The 18,710-nt window shown below is 32.2% G+C and overlaps 3 protein-coding genes across 3 annotated transcripts; all 3 read right to left on the minus strand.

The window, feature by feature from the left end:
• Positions 1–503: 503 nt before the first annotated feature.
• Positions 504–2,715, minus strand: LOC131612607 (uncharacterized). The gene is made up of 4 exons (XM_058884372.1): positions 2,589–2,715; positions 1,490–2,293; positions 1,214–1,375; positions 504–1,139 (listed from the first exon to the last, which is right to left on the minus strand). Exons 2-4 carry the CDS (start codon positions 1,724–1,726, stop codon positions 843–845), a joined length of 696 nt encoding a protein of 231 aa, XP_058740355.1. The 5' UTR covers positions 1,727–2,293; positions 2,589–2,715; the 3' UTR covers positions 504–842.
• Positions 2,716–10,029: 7,314 nt separating this feature from the next.
• LOC131612608 (F-box/FBD/LRR-repeat protein At1g13570-like) lies at positions 10,030–12,112 on the minus strand. The gene is made up of 4 exons (XM_058884373.1): positions 11,973–12,112; positions 11,021–11,831; positions 10,766–10,927; positions 10,030–10,691 (listed from the first exon to the last, which is right to left on the minus strand). Exons 2-4 carry the CDS (start codon positions 11,822–11,824, stop codon positions 10,395–10,397), a joined length of 1,263 nt encoding a protein of 420 aa, XP_058740356.1. The 5' UTR covers positions 11,825–11,831; positions 11,973–12,112; the 3' UTR covers positions 10,030–10,394.
• Positions 12,113–13,141: 1,029 nt separating this feature from the next.
• On the minus strand, positions 13,142–14,986 carry LOC131612610 (F-box/FBD/LRR-repeat protein At1g13570-like). The gene is made up of 3 exons (XM_058884374.1): positions 14,093–14,986; positions 13,794–13,958; positions 13,142–13,719 (listed from the first exon to the last, which is right to left on the minus strand). The coding sequence occupies exons 1-3, from the start codon at positions 14,897–14,899 to the stop codon at positions 13,417–13,419; spliced, it is 1,275 nt and encodes a 424-aa protein (XP_058740357.1). The 5' UTR covers positions 14,900–14,986; the 3' UTR covers positions 13,142–13,416.
• Between the last annotated feature and the right edge of the window lie 3,724 nt (positions 14,987–18,710).

An 18,710-nucleotide genomic window follows, 5' to 3' on the forward strand; every position in this document is an offset into this window, starting at 1 on the left:
GCATCAGTTTATATTGTAGATGATGCAGTAGATGCTAAGGCAATCCCAACCTCAGAGCACTCCATAGAATGTTGGAAGTGGGGGCTTCATTAAATTAGCTTTAAAAACTTGATTATGTTTAATAATAGTTAAAAATATATCGATTTATGTTTAAATAAGTCCACAAAAGTGAAATGACTAATATATTTAGTTATAGAAACCACTTTAGTTTAAGTTAGAATCATTTCTGCTCAAAAGCACTAAAACATTTGACCCTCCAAAAATAAAACTAGAGTGAGTTGGGTGCTACACATTAGAAGGTTTAATGGCTCCCATATGTCTAATCCAATGATCACACTGAACCATTGGTTTCTCAGATCTCAGTGTTCAACATTCAGTAATTAATTTTTTCCACCTGAGAAATGTAAGTAAAAGACCATTCAAGAAAAGTGAACTAAACTAGTAATTAAAAAACATGAAACTTGTCATTTAAACATTCATGAATCATCATCATCATCCGAAATTCTAAAATCAGCCAATAAACAACCAAAATAGAAAATTCACATTTCTCCTGATTCAAAAACTATTACAAACCATAAAAAAAAAATATCCCAAACACAATTTGACTACTAAAGTCAGCCAAGCCAGCATACAATGCATCCACTGTCACCACATCCCCCAAATACTCTCATTCCCTTATCATAAGGGATCCATATTCTCTCCTTTTGTTTTGTTTCTCTCCTGCAGTTTGTTCAGCTGCAATCTCCAGCATCGGTTTCTTTTCAATACAGCTTTCTTATTTTTATTTTTTCCCTTTTAAAATTTCAAGGCAGTTGGATTCGAGGCATGATGGATGGCAGAAATCAATAGTGTCCATAAGTAGAGTGAATGAAATTAACTTGTGCTCCTGGTGATGCTCGTTTCATCATTAATAAGTCTTGTGAAATTTTTAACAACATACGTGCATCTAATTTATCATATCTGCATACAGTAAGAATCTTTAACAAAGGAGAATTTGCAAGTATGGACTTTATCAAACTCATTGAATGCTGAGAGCAAGCTCTAGTGTAGACTTTCACTGTCTTAAGTTTAAGGCAACAGCTATGGCTTTCTAACTCCTTTGAAAGGTCCAACACTTGTGTGGTATCAACATTGTAACTCTGAAATATAAAAATTAAAGAGTCAAAATACAACAATAAGAAACAAACTAAGAAGCATAGGTTTTCATGTTCACCTGTTTAATAACAAGTTCAATCAACCTAGGAGCACTTTTTAGAACATTGACAAAATACAAAATGTCTTCTATATCATTCAAATTGAAGTGATCCAATTTCAAATACTCTAAAGAGCTGAATGAACTTGCTAGCAGCGTGGTAGGAATATCAGCATATGGATACTATACATACAAACAACAAATCTATGAGATTATCTATACAGAAGTAGCAATAACAAAACTTTCATTAAGAACATTGGATTGGATCAACGAAAAAAATTAGTGATGTTTTCTAACCTTTATGCATCTTTCCACAGAAAACCTCTTAATTTTTGGCAAACTTTTGATAAAACATCTGCCCTGATATCCCTCAAGTGTAAAATCAATCAGATTATTTGCTTTCTTGAGACAAATTGACATTGTTTCGCACATTTCAAGCGCCAAGACTTTGAGAGAAGGAGAAGATATGACAAGATGATCACAACCAATACATTCATCAATGGTGAGCTTTTCAAGAACTGGACAACCAGACATAAAACTCTCTAATACACTAGACTTGACTACAATTCTAACTAAGTGAAGTTCAAGCAACTTTTTAAAGACGCAGAAATTATGTGGAATTGACAAGTTAAATGAGCTAAATTTGAAGTCAATTCCTTACAAGAGAAGAGAATATCCGGCATTGTTTTATTTTCATCTTCAGGAATACAGTAGGTCAAAAGCTCGAGATGTTTAATGTCCTTTGACATAAAAGGGATCCACATATTGAGTTTTTCCATTGAGATATCAAATTCGAAGTCTCCAGATAAGTCAACAGAAAACTTGTGTATTGGCCCATTGTGGAGCATAAGAACATCCATGATGATTTTATGAGCTTCGGGGTAAGGGTCATCAAGATATGAATACCACATAGAAAAGTCGCTGTCAAAACAAATTTGAGGGACTGAAGTCCACATATACCTCCACTTTTTAGACAAAATACTAGTTCTAACTTGGTTTCGGATTGTCAAGTTTGCTAGGATGACATCAATGACATTACTTGGTAAGTCGCTGATTCGATCATTTTGATTGGCCTTCTTGTTCAGCAAAGTCATGACAAAACTACAAATTCAAAAGTGTAAATATTATAAATAAAATAGTATATTAAGTTTATTTTGTTCACATTTTTTATGTTTATTTTCTTATTTTGCATAGAGTTGTAAACCACCTGCAGCAACAATTAAGTACTAAAAAGATCTGAGAGTAAATTCAAATGCTCAAAAGCTTGAGAATTGATTGGAACTGAAAACATATAATCTAACAATGAATAATGAAGTGCCCTAATAAATAAACAATCACAGTTTTGAAAACAAAAGAATGGATGATGATGATAATAAGTAAATGAAAGAGTTGTTACCGTTGAGAGTGAGACGCGGTGGCTTGTAAGAATTGCTTAAATGTTCACAGAAAAGTCGCTACAGTGAAGGAGTGGGTAGAGGCGCAGAGCACATTTTATCTGTGTTGCATGATGGAGTACATCCATTTTACCATTTCTTGTATTTGGACCCTATAAATTTATAATATATATATATATATATATATATATATATATATATATATATATATATATATATATATATATATATATATATATATATATATATATATATATATATATATATATATATATATATATATATATATATATATATATATATATATATATATATATATATATATATATATATATATATATATAAAATAGTTAATCATATGAAAATATTTAAATTAATGTTGATTTTATAAATAAAAGAAACACAAACAAATTAAAATAAAAGTTGAATAGTTAACTTTCAAAACTTAGTTAAGAAATATGAATGGAATTACTTGATTAATATATGAATGTGATTATAAAAAAAAATTTAGAGAATATATGATTTAAATTTGACATAGAATAAAAAAAATTTAAATATTGTAAATTATAAATTAAATATTAAATGAATAATTAAAATTTAAATTGATCTACTTTTATATGTATTATGAATTTAATGATTAATCATAAAAATATATACAAATAATATATATATATTTTTATAATATCACAACATTATTCACGTAAATATGACGTATAGTTCAAATTTAAAGAACATAATTGAAATTATTTTATATATAAATTATTAAGGATCTTTGTTAAATTTTTTATATTTAAAACATATTTAATTATATAATTATAATTAGCTATACTTAATCAAATATATATATTTTATTTTAAAAAATATTAAGGTAAAATTTTTAATCAAACTATATATGTAATGCACACGCTATATATATAGTTAATTTTCATTAAATTAATTTTAAAATTTTGATTTTGTTTAAAAGTGAAGTTGAAAATATATTAAATTATGTTTAAACAAGTAAAGTAAACGTGAATTGACTAATATATTTAGTTAAAGAAATTTCTATTTTAAGTTAGAATCATTTCTTCTCAAAACCACTCAAAGATTTGACCCTCCACGTATTTCCCCCGACTATTGGGTGGTAGTGTTTTTTTCTTTCTGATTTTGAATCTTTTTCCAAAATATTAATATTACACGTTACCTTTTCATTGTAATTTTCCCCCCAAATTTGTATTTAAAAAACAATAATTTCAATAAAAATAAAACTAGTGAGTTGAGTGCTAAAAAGCCAGAACCATTGTTTTGTCACATCTCATTGTCATTTAAACATTCATGATTCATCGTGCAAAAATCTAAAATCAGCCAACAAACAACCAAAATAGAAATTAACAAGTCTCCTGATCACAAACTAATACAAACCATTTGACTACATCATACTGATACAATACATCCACTGTCACCACTTCCCTAAATACTCTCGTTCCCTTTTCACAAGGGAACCATATTATCTCCTTTTATTTCTCTCCTGCAGTTTTTCAAGCAAGCAATCTCCACCATTGATTTCTTTTCAATACACGTTTCTCAATTTTATTTTTTCCCTTTAAAATTTCCTGGCCATTGGATTTGAGGCATGAGGGATAGCAGAATTCAATCATGCCCTATAAGATGATGCCTTTGTCCATAAGTAGAGTGAAGGAAATTAAACTGTGCTCCTGGTGATGCCCGTTACTGTTGGTGATTTTAGTATCATCAATGTATTTTGGTAGTAATGTGATTTACTATAGGCCAAAGCAATTATGGGTTAAGTTTGAAACGAGTTAGGGTAGTGCGGAGTGCACGCTCGTCGAGCCAAACGTGTAATTGAATACGAATAATAGAAATGGGGTTCCAAGGGGCGTAGCCCCTGGCGGGGTGCAGGGCAGCGCCCCGTCGGGGTCCAAGGGGCAGAGCCCCTGGCAGGGTGCGGGGCAGCGCCCCGTTCGAAAAATTCGTTTGAATAGTTGTACCCTTTCCCAACCGACATAACCGTTTTTCTGAAAAGTTGTACCTTTTCGGTTTCTGTTATTAATCTCCTATATAAGGAGTCATTTGGCGTCAATTTTGGCACACGAAATTATACTTCCTCTCTACATTCTGATCTGTTCTCTATTGTCAGAAACAGATTGCTCTTCAAGAATTATCCGCGCAAAGATTTCGTGAACCCAGACAAGAATAGGGTCGAAATACTTTGTTCGGAAAGTGAACAAACACGATTCTTCGAAGATATCCAAGATTATCATACCGGATTTCTAACAGTTTCAACCGTAACATGTCTTGTAAAAAATTTAACAACATTAACAACATAGGCGCATCTAATTCATCATAAATACAATACAAAGTAAGAGTCTTCAACAAAGGAGAATTTGCAAGTATAAACTTTATCAAACTCATTATGTGATGAGAGTTAGATCCAATGTAGATTTTCATCGTCTGAAGTTTAAGGCAACAGCCATGGCTTTCTAACTCCTCTAAATGACCTAACACTTTTTTGATAGCACCATCGTATTCGTAATTCTGAAGTATAAAAATTAAAGAGTCAAAATACAATAAGAAAGAAGCTAAGAAGTAATAGCTTTCATGTTCACCTTTAAAACAAGTTCAATCAAATTCGAAGCACTTTTGAGAAGACTGAAAAAATAAAAAATGTCTCCTTTTTCATTCAAATTTAAGTAATCCAAGTTCAAATACTCTAAAGAGCTGAATGCGCTTGTTAGCAGCAATGAAGGAATGATATCTGCATCTATTATCTGCATACAAACAACAAACCTATGAGATTTATCTGTACAGCACTTAGATGTAGCAATAACAAAACTTTCAATATAAATACTGGATAAGACCATCAATCAAAATTCAACAACATACATATGAGAAAGGATAAAATTACACCCGAAGAGTTACATCACGAGTTACACTCGTTCGTAACTTCATTTTGAATAAATATTTTTTAAGATAGTCTTTAAAATATCTAACCCTGAGGCCAACTGAACAATAATGAAAATACTACAATTAGTGATTTTCTAACCTTTTCCCAACAGTCCAGAGAAAACCTCTTAATTTTTGGCCAAATTTTGATAAAATCTTTGGCTAGATATCCCTTGAGTGTAAAATCGATTAGATTCTTTGCTTCCTTGAGACAAATCGAGTTTGTTGTATTGGACAATTCTAACACTAAGACTTTCAGAGAAGTAGAAGATATAACAAGATAATCACAACCAGGACCCTCACATAATTCAATGCTGAGCTTTTCAAGAAACGGACAACCAGACATAAAAATCTCGAATGCACTGGACTCGAGTTCAATAAAATATAAATGAAGTTCAAGTAATTTTTTAAAGCCGCAGAAATTAGGTGGAATTGACAAGTTAAATGAGCTTAATTTGAAGTAAGTTAATTCCTTACAAGAGAGGAGAATATCCAGATTTTCAGAACTGGTAGGTCAAAAGCTCGAGATGTTTATTGTCCTTTGACATAAAGGGATCCATGTATTGAGATTTTCCACCGAGATCCAAAATGGATGTACCTTAATAGAAAACTTGTGCATCGGCCCATTGTGAAGCATAAGAACATCCGGAAAGGGTCATGAACATGCTCAAACCTTTGATAAAATTCTTGGTCAAAACAAAGATGTGGGGATGAAGTCCACATATACCTCCACTTTCTTGACAAAATACTAGTTCTAACTTCTAACTAGGTCTCGGATTTTCAAGTTTACTAGGATGCCAATCAATAATATTACTCGGTAAGTCACTGATTCGATCACTTTGGTTAGCCTTCTTGTTGAGTAAAGTCATCATGACAGAACTGAAAATTGAAGAACAAGTGTAAATAAAATAGTAAAAACAATTTAAGTATGTATGCATCCTTATTCATATGATACTTTGAAAAACTGAAAAGGATGAGAAATGAATGGACCTGAAAGCATGTAATCTAAACTTATGAATCATGTTTAATAATAGGATAAAAACCTAAAGAATGGATGATGATGATAAAATAAGTAAAGGAAAGTGAAGCCATTCTGATGAATTCTTATTGTTGAGAGAGTGACACGACGGTGGCTTGAGGGAATCGCCGAAATGTTCACACAAAGGTCGATACAATCCGAGAGCGAGAAGGCGGTGGCTTAGACCACTTATAATGGGGATGTTGACAAAATTATTTAATAGTTGAATATGTTCAATGAGGTGTTGAATAAAGAGTTGAAAATGATGTGGATTAATATGTGCTGAAAACATTCAACATGTTGAATGAGAAAGTGTAGGCCCACATATAATACTTTGCAAAATTTTATTGGTTGTTGTGATTGTTTAAAATGGTGGAATTGGATGTTGAATTTTATTAAACAAAATCATTGTAGTGAGTGGAAGAAAGAGAAAATGATGTGGAGAATAAAAAGTGAAAAAAGAGGATGTTGAATATGCAAACCATTGTACATAACCTTATAAGAATCACCGAGATGTTCACAGAAATGTCGCTACAGTGAATTATTGATGGAGTACATCCATTTTACCCTTTGTATTTGGACCTTAAAAAGTTACAGTATAATATTATATGTAATGTTTAATCATAGGATGTGCGCGGTGCCGTTTGGACGGTTTTGACAAAAAAAAATCATTCGAATCATTAAAGAAAAAATTGTGTGATTTAGTTTAGTTCGGTTGATTTAAAAAAAAAATCTAACCAAATTAAATCAAACCAATGCACTTTGATTCGGTTGGGTTGATTTGGTTTTTTACAAATATTTTATTGAGTCATAGATACATATATAGATAATAACATAACTTTGTATTTAGACGTTTATACACTATCAAATAACAACAAAATTTGTCATATTTTGACAACAACTTTTCATTTAGTATATAAAAGTTAAATTAGACAAAAGTGTAATAATAAACATAAAATAATAGCACAATTGAGTATAACAATAACATTAATTTGAAGTTTGAATAGCACAAGTAAGTAAAATTGAATAGTTAACTTACGGAACTACGTGTTAGAAAAAATAAAAAAAATAAATAATAAGGTAAAAACATGAAATAAAAAATAAAAGAAATGTCTAATGAGATTAATTATAATACACTTTGTAAAACAACTTTACTTCGTCATCCAATTAAAATTAGAATTAGGCATTTTAATATATGATTTACCCCGTCATCCAATTAGAATTAGAATTAGGTATTTTAACACATGAGAAGAGAGAATTATGAAAGTAGTTATTAAAAAAATTTAATTATAATTTATTTATTTTTATTTTTAATTCTATACTCATGTGTCAAAATGTTTCATTCTAATTGAAAGACGGTGTAAAATTGATAGTGTATTTCAATTAAACTAACTCTTAAAAAGTGGGTTAATGAAAAAAATTGATCGAGTTTAGTAAATTATAAATAAATATCAGTTAATAGTTTTTTTTAGAAATTCAATATCAAGTTTGTTTGGTAAAAATAACGGTTAACTATTGAATTATAAGTTAGTTAATAGTTGATAGTTTATGATTGATAGCTGGTTAACTACTTAACTGATAAGTTAGTTGATAGTTTATGATTGATAGCTGGTTAACTACTTAACTGATAAGTTAGTTGATAGTTTATAGTTTAAGATTGATAGTTGATGACTGATGATTTATAGCTGATAAGATAATCGACTCGTTTGATAAAATTAATGTTTAATTAACTAATAAATTAAAATGATATAAAATACTTAATATATATTTATTTTATTTTAAATTAAAATAAATTATAAAAAATAGTAGTGAATTTTAGATAAAATAATAAGGACAAAAGTGAAAGAAAAATGATAAATTATAAGTTATAAACTAAAATACTACTTAAAATAGTATATAAAAATAAGTTATAAGCCGATAAAATGATAAAATAAGTTATAATTTGTAATGAAAAGAACCACAATGAATAACAAAGTTTTCCCATAAAAAGAATTTGAACAGTCTTACAAAATATGTTGGTAAAAAAGTTGTAAATTATTTAAAAACTAAAAAACAGATTTTAAAAAGAAAATCAATTGGCATTTGATTTCATACTTATAATCATGTATTCTACAAATATCTGAGAGTAACTTCAAATACTGAAAATGTTGAGAAATAAATGGATCTGAAAGCAACTAATCTAAGCATGAAAAATGAAATACCCTAATAAATTATACTTATGAATCCTTAATTATACAAACACTAAGGCTATGTTTGGGAGTTTGAAGGGAAAGAGAGGGAGGGCTTTGGAAAATAGAAAGAATTTGGTGAAAAGAATAAAAAGATTTTGGGTAGAAGGGTTTTGGAGGATTTGATTTTATTCATAACACCAAAAACCCCATAAAATGGGGAACTCAAAAATTGTATTGAAAGAGGGTTTTAGAAGGTTTTGGAGGGCTTAGACCATTTACAATGGTTTCAACACTCAACACCCACTTTTTCAACTCACAACACTCCACATCATTTTCTCTCTCTTCCACCTAATAACTCAAGACTCATTCAACTTTTACATTCTCCAATGGTTTTTCACTCAACACCCTACCCCACCACTTTTTATTTTCATATTCTTATTTAAATTTTATTTTTATTTTTATAATTACATAAAATACAATTATCGATTAAAATTAAATTAAAATAATAAATACTTAACAATTTATTTTTTAATTTTTTGTAATAAAAACAAAATTAGTTGGGATTTTGATAATTGTTGGGATTTTGAAAATTGTTGGGATTTTGGTTAAATGGAAAATTAGCAGAATTCTGAGTGTTAAAATGATTATTGGGATCCATTTCACTAAAAAAAGACACTTAACTTCAAAATAAACACTAATAGAAAGATGATAATAATAAGATTAAGATAGTGAAAAACTTGTTTTTTTTTTGTGTCCAAATCAAATGAACCAAGTCTCTATTTATAGAGGAAAAAAAAAATCATGAATTTTGGTAAAAAAATAAAAAAATAAAAAATGATTTGCAACGAAATAATTGAATTCAAAGTATTAAATGGATAAAAATCTGGCCAGCCAATCAGAAGCTGCCACATGCCCCCCTGCGCCAGCCTCAATTGTGTTGAGTTTTCTCAACACCTCTCTCTTCCACCTCACACTCAACACTACTCTAAACACCCATTGGAAGAGATTTTGCATGTTGAGTTCAACTAAACACACCCATTGCACATGGTCTTACATAAATTTTCCAAATATCTTTTAGGTTGTTATACTATTTTGAAAATTAAAATTTTTGTAATTATAATGACTCTTTTATCATTCTAAACAAAACTATTTTTTCAAAAAATGTCAAATATTTTTCTATATTTTTTTAAAAAATCGATTTCGGAAGCCTTCCCCTTCCCTCCCCTCCAAACTCCCAAACATAGTCTAAAGGATAAAAAATACATATTTCTGTTAAATACATTGCAATCTTTAACCCGACTCTCATATCATATTAAATATGTATGGATCACAATCCCAAAAGCTAACTCAAAGAGTAAGGTTGTCCTCACATATTTATACACCAAACAGTCCGGAAACTTAAAACAACGTGGAACTTCAAATAAATTCTAACAAACACAAATACCAACTTCAACAATTTCAATCTAAATAGAATCAATAGATGATAAAACAAACTTTATTTTATATCAATAAACTATTGTAAACAGAAAGTTTACAAACTATTACAAGTAGGTACCATTGTGCAACCAGCCTCTTCATCTCACAAGTGAGTACAATCTGGCTACATCAGTACAAGTTCATTATACAATCTATAACTATAACTACAACTAATTACCACAATGAAGGAACTTTGTTTTTTATGGAAAGGTGGAAAGAAGAAACTTAACATGTGCCCTTGGTGATGTTCGTTTCATCCATAACAAGTCTTGTGAAATCCTATACAATGTGCGTGCGTTTAATTTCTTGGAATTGCAATTAAAAGTAAGAATCTTTAACGAAGGAGAATTTGCAAGTATGAACTGTATCAAACTCATTGCATACTGAGGGTTAGCTCTAACGTAGATATCCACTGTCTGAAATTTAAGGCAACAACTACGACACTCTAACTCCTTTGAAAGGTCCAACACTTGTGAGGTATCATTATCGTTGTGACTCTAAAGTATAAAAATTAAAGAGTCAAAATACAACAATAATAAACAAGCGAAAAAGAATAGGTTTTCATGTTCACCTTAATAACAACTTCAATCAACCCAGGAGCACTTTTGAGAACACTAACAAAAAACACAATGTCTTCTTTATCGTTCAAATTCAAGTCATCCAATTGCAAATACTCTAAAGAGCTGAATGAGCTTGTTAGCAAAGTGGGAGGAATGCTTTCTGCATATGGGTTCTACGTATACAAACAACAAATCTATTAGATTATCTGTACCATGACGCCAATTGAACAATAATGAAAATACTAAAACTAATGATGTTTTCTAACCTTTTTCCCACGGACCAGAGAAAACCTCTTAAGTTTTGGCAAACTTTTGATCGAATCAGATAAGCTATTGTGATTAGCATCAAGGGTAAAATCGATCAAATTCTTTGCTTTCTTGAGACAAATTGACTTCATATCGTCACTTAATTGTAGTAATAAGACTTTGAGAGTAGTAGAAGAAATATCAAGATATTCAAAACCATCACATAATTCAATGTTGAGCTTTTCAAGAAATGGACAACCAGACATAAGATTCTCAAGTGCACCAGACTCGAATCTAACACAAACTAGGTGAAGTTCAAGCAATCTTTTAAAGCCGTAGAAATTAGGTGGAATTGACAATTTAAATCCGCCGACTTTAAAGTAAGTCAATTCCTTACAAGAGAGGACAATATATGGCATTTGATAAACTTGACCGTAGTCGTTCACAAGATCAAGATATTTAATGTCCTTCCTTGATAAAATCGGAATCCACATATTGAGGTGTTCCATTGTGATCTTGAAATAGGAGTTATATGGTATGAAAAGAGTAAACTTGTGTATTGGACCATTGTGACCCATAAGAAGATCCGTGATGATTTTAGAAATAACGGTATTAGGGTCATCAAGATGTTGAAAAATTTCAAAGAGGTCTTGGTCAAAACAAAGTTGAGGGGCCGAAGTCCACATATACCTCCACTTTGTTGACAAAATACTAGTCCTAATTTGGTCTCGAATTTTCAAGTTTCCTAAGATGACATCAATGACATTACCTGGTAAATCACTGATTCGATCATTTTGATATGTCTCCTCGTTGAGCAAAGTCATGACAGAACTACAATACAGAAGTATATTATATGTTAACTTTCAAAGGTTCAAAAAAGTTGAGAAATACAGTTAAAAACTACGTGCAGGTGATCTAATAAATCATCTCTAATAAGTAAACAAAAGAGTGATGATTTTGATGAATTCTTACAGTTTAGAGAGTGAGACGGTGGTGGGTTGTAGGAGTCTCCGAAATGCTCACAGAAATGTCGGTACAGTGAGAGAGTGAGAGTTCATGGAGCACATTTTGATATGTGGTGTAGCTGCTACTTTACCCTTATCATCATCAAACCAAACATACCTCAAAAGATAGTGTCAACGTCATCATTGTTGCAATAACATTAAAAATGATTTCACTTCATTTAAATTAAAAATAAATAAATGAACAAAAATGCAAGTCTAGTAAAATTATGTCAACAAAAAAATTTCAAGGGGTAAGTGAAAATGATCATCAATTCACATATATTAGATTATTTTATCAAAACGAAAGGAATTTCAATCTAAAATTTTACTAGATTGAACTGCAAATGGTAAAACATCATTTCTACTCTCATTCAGTTTAGAAAATTTTGTTTTCACTATAGTTGGCCTTAGTGTTAAAATAGTGAAAATTTTATTTTGACAGTCACATTGTGTTTTGTGAAGATTTCAAGTTCTATAAATATATACTACCAAATTACCATTAAAAAACAAGTTTATGACTTAGTTCTATATATTTGTTATGTACTGTCCATTTCATTATAACAAACCATCAAAAGTCTTGTTCTGATATTTTTGTCTTTTTTAGGTTTCTGATTCTTCTTTTTTTTTTTCATCATTTTACTTTTTCTTATGTTTTTCTTTTAAATCTTTCTGAGATTTTCAATTCAGAAGTTAGGTATTCTGATTTTAATCCTATTTTTCTTCATTTTACTTTTGGATCACATACGGATGAAAACCACCTTCAGGTGATCACTATACACTCAATAATACAGTATCCTATAAACATAGAAGGGTACCACAACTATTATTATTATCTGTCTTGAATTTTTAGCTTTAAAGAAAAATAAATAGGAACAGTTTTAGAAAATATTATATTGATCATGTAAGAAAGTTGAATAGGATATTGATCATTTAAATTGCATACTCCATCTTAGATTTCCATGCAAGCCTGTTTCCCCATGCCTACCGCATTCTATATAATTAGGAATGAAAACACGGTACTTTCAGTATCTTGCTCCTTTTTTTAGCAGACTAGCACTCCGCCAAAATAAAAATACAAATCATTAATTGATGTATTCACCTAAAAAACGTAAAGAAAAGGAAATAAGACAAGAAGACTAGAAAACATGAAAACTGTGATTTAAAACATTCTTGATTCATCATCCAAGAAGTAGTCTACTGTGCAACCACCCTCTTCATCGCACAGACTACTATAAACAATGGCTACATCAGTACAAGTTCATTACATCCCCAAATACTCTCATTCCCCTATCTTAACTTGTTTAGCTGCAATCTCCATCACTGGTTTCTGTTCAATACAACTTTCTTGTTTTTATTTTTTCCCATTTAAAATTCCAAGGCAGTTGGATTCGAGGCATGATGGATGGCAGAATTCAATAGGGGCTATAAGTAGAGTGAATGAAATTAACCTGTGCTCCCGGTGATGCTCGTTTCATCCATAACAAGTCTTGTGAAATTTTTAACAACATATGTGCATCTAATTTATCATAATTGTAGAAATAAACGGTAAGAATCTTTAGCAAAGGAGAATTTACAAGTATGGACTTTATCAAACTCATTGCATGCTGAGAGCAAGATCTAGTGTAGACTTCTACTGTCTGAAGTTTAAGGCAACATCTATGTCTTTCTAACTCCTTTGAAAGGTCCAACACTTGTGTGGTATCAACATTGTTACTCTGAAATATAAAAATGAAAGAGTCAAAATACAACAATAAGAAACAAACAAAGAAGCATAGGTTTTCATGTTCACCTGTTTAATAACAAGTTCAATCAACCTAGGAGCACTTTTGAGAAGACTAACAAAATACAAAATGTCTCCTTTAACCTTCAAATTCAAGCCATTCAATTCCAAAAACTCTAAAGAGCTTAATGAACTTGTTAGCAGCGTGGGAGGAATGATATCTGCATATGGATTCTATACATACAAACAAAAAATCTATGAGATTATCTGTACAACGCTTAGAAATAGCAATAACATAAATTTCATTATAAATATTGGATTGGACAATCAGTCAAAATTCAATACTACAATTTGTGTTATTTTCTAACCTCGGTCAATATGCCGAGAGAAAACTTCTTAATTTTTGGCAAACTTTTGATCAAACTTCTAGTATAATATCCCTTGAGTGTAAAATCGATCAGATTCTTTGATTCCTTGAGACAAATTGACTTTGTATCGTACAATACTAGCACTAAGACTTTGAGAGAAGGAGAAGATATAACAAGATAATCAGAACAAGTACAATCTTCAATGCTGAGCTTTTCAAGAACCGGACAACCAGACATAAGACTCTCAAATGCACTGGACTCGAATGTAACCTTAACTAAGTGAAGTTCAAGCAATTTTTTAAATGCGTAGAAATTAGGTGGAACTGACAAGTCAAAAGAACTAAATTTGAGGAAAGTCAATTCCTTACAAGAGAAGAGAGTATCCGGCATTATTTTATTTTGATCTTCAGGAGTACAGTAGGTCACAAGCTCAAGATGTTTAATATCCTTTGACATAAAGGGGATCCACATATTGAGATTTTCCGTTGAGAACTCAAAGCCAAAGTACCCAGGTACGTCAATAGAAAACTTGCATACTGGCCCATTGCGGAGCATAAGAACATCCATGATGATTTTACAAACTACCGGGTCAAGGTCATCAAGACGCAGAAACCTTACAAAAAAGTCATAACCAAAACAAAGTTGTGGGGCTGAAGTCCACATATACCTCCACTTTTTAGACAAGATACTAGTCCTAACTTGGTCTCGGATTTTCAAGTTTGCTAGGATACCATCAATGACATTACTCGGTAAGTCACTAATTCGATCATTTGTATTGGCCTTCTTATTCTTCCGCGGAGTTCTCATCACAGAACTACGAATTCAAGATGAAGTGAAAATAATATAAACGTTTTTTTTCGTTTCAATAGAGTTGTAAAGCATTTGCATTGCAGGTGATGAGTATCCATTCAACAATACAGTAGTATATTATATGTTAATCAATATATTTATTAATTATTCACAAACAAAAAAATAGATTTTAAAAAAGGGAATGAATTGGCATCTGATTTCAAAATACATGGAATCATATCATAATAGAAAGCATCTAATCCAAGCATGAATAGTGAAGTGTGTCATACCCCAAATTTGTCCTACCCCTTAATGTCTAACTGGCTTATAGCTTTGAATCATTTGCATACCTCCGTTAGGCCATTTACATAATTTCGCATTCATTTGATGAGGCACTCAGAAGCATGGGATCAGGGATCATGAAGCAGATTAGGGTTTCACATTAGGTTGAGGTGTGCGAATCAAATAAGCCTAATCCATCAATTCCTTCTGAGTATTGATCTATGAACTAGGGGTTCTGGAGGCATATGCGTTGTGGATTTGTCTTTATCAGGTTACAAGGATATTCACATTAAAGTTCATAAAAATCGGATGAGACTCTTTGAGTTAAGGTTACAAAACTACCAAAAGGCCCGTCAATATCCATATTGTTCATTCAAACATCCAAGTATTACATTCAAGGGTTCAATATGCTACACCATTCATATCAATCCAACAAAAAAACAGCAAGGGAATTTTTACAAACCATTACAATTCATGCTATCTCACAATCCATGTTCATTCCAAGTTACAAAAAAGAGAAGAAAAGGAAAAAAGAAGGCTGTGATTCTGCACGCAATAATGCCCAAGTTGTTAATGCTTTGTGCAAGGCATAGACGCTCCCAATTCTCTTCAACAATTTCCGGGAGTGTGTGCGTTGTGTCTTTGGATACCACCTACAACATATACAGAGAAACTATGTTCAAAAGGGCTTGATATTGTTTCCATGCTTCTTAGTTGGCTGTTTCCTATGAACATTGACTGCAATATAAAAAAAAAAATAATAAATACAAGGAAGCAAATCCTGCACCTGCTACCATACTCACATCAATAAACCAAAACCGCAGCTGCCTCAAACCTAACCAATTACCATTCACCCCTTAACCACACCTCAGCTAACTTAAAACCTTTCGCAAAACAGTCCTCCACACAATACCAGGAAAGACAACAAATCTCACCAAAAAAAGGACCTAGTTCGGCTTGACGGTTCATAGATATTCAATGCTACTTTCATAGTCCAGCCACCATATATTCAGACCATAATATATTCACCTGCAGTACACAAACAAAAGCGGTTCAGTACATGTCCAAACTGTGTCACAGAGTTATTTTCATTCAACCAATTCCAACAGCATACCACAACATTCCCTGCACTACAAGACCAGAAAAATAAATACACCTCAAATTCCAATTCAAAACGAAAACAAAAATAACCTGCAGCATTACATACATGTATATTTACCAAAACTCAGCTCTGCTAAAAGAGGATATAACTCCATTTGACAAAAAAAAAACTTGCTACTGCCCTGCATCCAAAACCACCATCATAACACTTGTTCAAACTCATTTCAGTCATTCAAAAGCCATTTGTTAATAACTCCTAACAGTCATCATACAATACAAAACCAATTCCCGCATTTGCAATCAAAAAACCAAAAGCCACATCCAGTTCAAAACAGAATTGGACGGCGAGTTATCAACAAAAAAACAGGGTTTTAAACAACAGTTCAACCTAGAAGGCCTGTGTTACCAAGCAACCAAATGCCTCATGCCAATGCATTGATCGTACCTAAAGACGAGCCCGTTGATGAAGTGCCTGATTATGAGCTTCCCATTGCAATGATTCCTCCCGAACCATCAAGTTTAAGGCATTCAATGAAAAGTGGTATTGCTAGAAAGCAAGGTGGCCATGCCTCTGAGGCATCATCACAGCACAAAGATAGTTCAGGAAATTTGAAAAAAGGATGACAAAAATGAAAATGAGGACTTGTCAGCATCATACCTGATATACTTGCAGCCAATAAACGGAACGAAAACAGGAGCATCAAACACAAAAGAATCATGACTCAAACCTGCATACATAGAAACAATGTCAGTCCCACACTCAAAAATCAGAAAAAAAACAAATACGAGTCCCACATCCGAGAAATCAAAAATATGCTGCAAACAAAGTCCCACACTCAAAAATCAGGAAAAAGCATTGCAAGTTGTAAACCTGAGTCCCACATCTAAAAATTCCTAATGATTGCCCAATCATTGTCCTATAAAACCAACTCCACCCACCCATAAGCTGACATAAGCACTATCAGTCCTCTCCATTGTCTCGCTTGTAGACTTTGAAGGAAAGATCGTGAAACCTCAGTTCAAACGCTCTCACCACCACCCTCACCACCACCATACGCACATTCATAAGGCTGTTAAAGCTCATCACTAGAGCTTTGGCAAGCTTGTGCTCAGCCCCTCTCCACTCTCACTCTCACGTCAACAACGGCAACAACAATCATCATCTCTCAGCTCTCGATCACTCACAGCATAGAAATCACAAAGAAAAAGAAGAAAGTAGAAAACAAAGAAGAAGAAGCAGCAAACAAGGATTCGAAGTTACCTGGTCCTATATCTCCTCTCAGTCACGCACGCTTATTTTGCGATCTCCACTTCGTTCAGCACCACAAGTGAGTTCCCTGAGTCCTCGGCCTCTATCTCTGTTCTTAGCTTGTTCTCGCCATGGTTGTGTAAAGTAGGATTCCGTAGATGTTTCCCCTGAGGTCGTGCGCCTCATTTCTCGTTGTACATCGTTGATTCGCGATTGAAAATGTTAGGTTTCGTATTTGGTTTTCTCTGGCTTTTGGGTTCGATCCGAGTAAGAGAAGGAAAGAGGTTATCCGGTGGAGGTGATTGCCAGGAGGAACGGTTTCCTCCGGCGCCGCCGCCGTTGTAGGTTTAGAGAAGGGAGTGAGACGAGAGAGTCTGGAAGAGGAATTTGGGATTGAAGCAACCCTAGCCTTGTTTTTGTTTTTTACTATTTCTTTTCAATTAATTTTGTTAATAAAATCTGAATATAATAAATGGATCAAAACGAAAATAAGCTCTTGGGCCTGTCCGCTATTCATACCCCCCATATGGCCCATTGGTGCTAAGAACAACAACAAGAGATCCATTCTGGGCCGGGTTGCTAACGCACCCCCTCTTGGCCCATATCACGTTTTTGGCCACAAGAGAATGCTGAACCAGAAATAACTCCTTGAGTCAGACTCTGGGCCCTACGCCCAGCTACTAATCACACCCTCAAATTCAGTTTGCACCCCCTGTTTCCTTATTTTTTTTATGCTTTTAACTAGGCTTTGTCATTTCTTTTAATCAAATAAAAAACACTAGTTTTTCCACTATCATTTTAGACTTTGATACACAATTTTTGACACATATAAAAATAATCACTAAAAAATAGTAGTTTTAGGCTATTTTGTTTTGGTCTTTTACTTGATTTGAACTCATTTCTTCCATAAAAAATCCATAAAAAATAGTAGTATTTTTTAATTCATCTTTTGTGCTATATTTTTGACTTGTTCGACTTCATGCTTTTATGCTATTTGCTATATTCTACTTACCGCTTTATTTTCATGCTTCTTTTAAATCCTAACCTTAGGTAGAAACCATGATAATAATAAGTAGAATTCCCCATTCATATTAGGCTAGTTTTCTTAGGCTAGTTCTTTTCTTTTACAACTTTAATCCATTTAAAAATACTTGAATAAACTCCCATAAAAAACACCAAGAAAACTCATAAAAAATG

This window comes from Vicia villosa, linkage group LG6 (genome assembly GCF_029867415.1).
Source record: "Vicia villosa cultivar HV-30 ecotype Madison, WI linkage group LG6, Vvil1.0, whole genome shotgun sequence".
In the NCBI taxonomy this organism is placed as follows: Eukaryota; Viridiplantae; Streptophyta; class Magnoliopsida; order Fabales; family Fabaceae; genus Vicia; species Vicia villosa.

Excerpts from the sequence above, each read along its gene's own strand:
- LOC131612607 (XM_058884372.1), bottom strand. The coding sequence starts at position 1,726 with ATGTCTGGTTGTCCAGTTCTTGAAAAGCTCACCATTGATGAATGTATT. Across the intron at positions 1,376-1,489 it reads CTGTGGAAAGATGCATAAAG|TATCCATATGCTGATATTCC; the intron begins GTTAGAAAACAT and ends TTGTATGTATAG. Across the intron at positions 1,140-1,213 it reads TTGAACTTGTTATTAAACAG|AGTTACAATGTTGATACCAC; the intron begins GTGAACATGAAA and ends TTTATATTTCAG.
- LOC131612608 (XM_058884373.1), bottom strand. The coding sequence starts at position 11,824 with ATGACTTTGCTCAACGAGGAGACATATCAAAATGATCGAATCAGTGAT. Across the intron at positions 10,928-11,020 it reads CTCTGGTCCGTGGGAAAAAG|AACCCATATGCAGAAAGCAT; the intron begins GTTAGAAAACAT and ends TTGTATACGTAG. Across the intron at positions 10,692-10,765 it reads TGATTGAAGTTGTTATTAAG|AGTCACAACGATAATGATAC; the intron begins GTGAACATGAAA and ends TTTATACTTTAG.
- LOC131612610 (XM_058884374.1), bottom strand. The coding sequence starts at position 14,899 with ATGAGAACTCCGCGGAAGAATAAGAAGGCCAATACAAATGATCGAATT. Across the intron at positions 13,959-14,092 it reads CTCTCGGCATATTGACCGAG|AATCCATATGCAGATATCAT; the intron begins GTTAGAAAATAA and ends TTGTATGTATAG. Across the intron at positions 13,720-13,793 it reads TTGAACTTGTTATTAAACAG|AGTAACAATGTTGATACCAC; the intron begins GTGAACATGAAA and ends TTTATATTTCAG.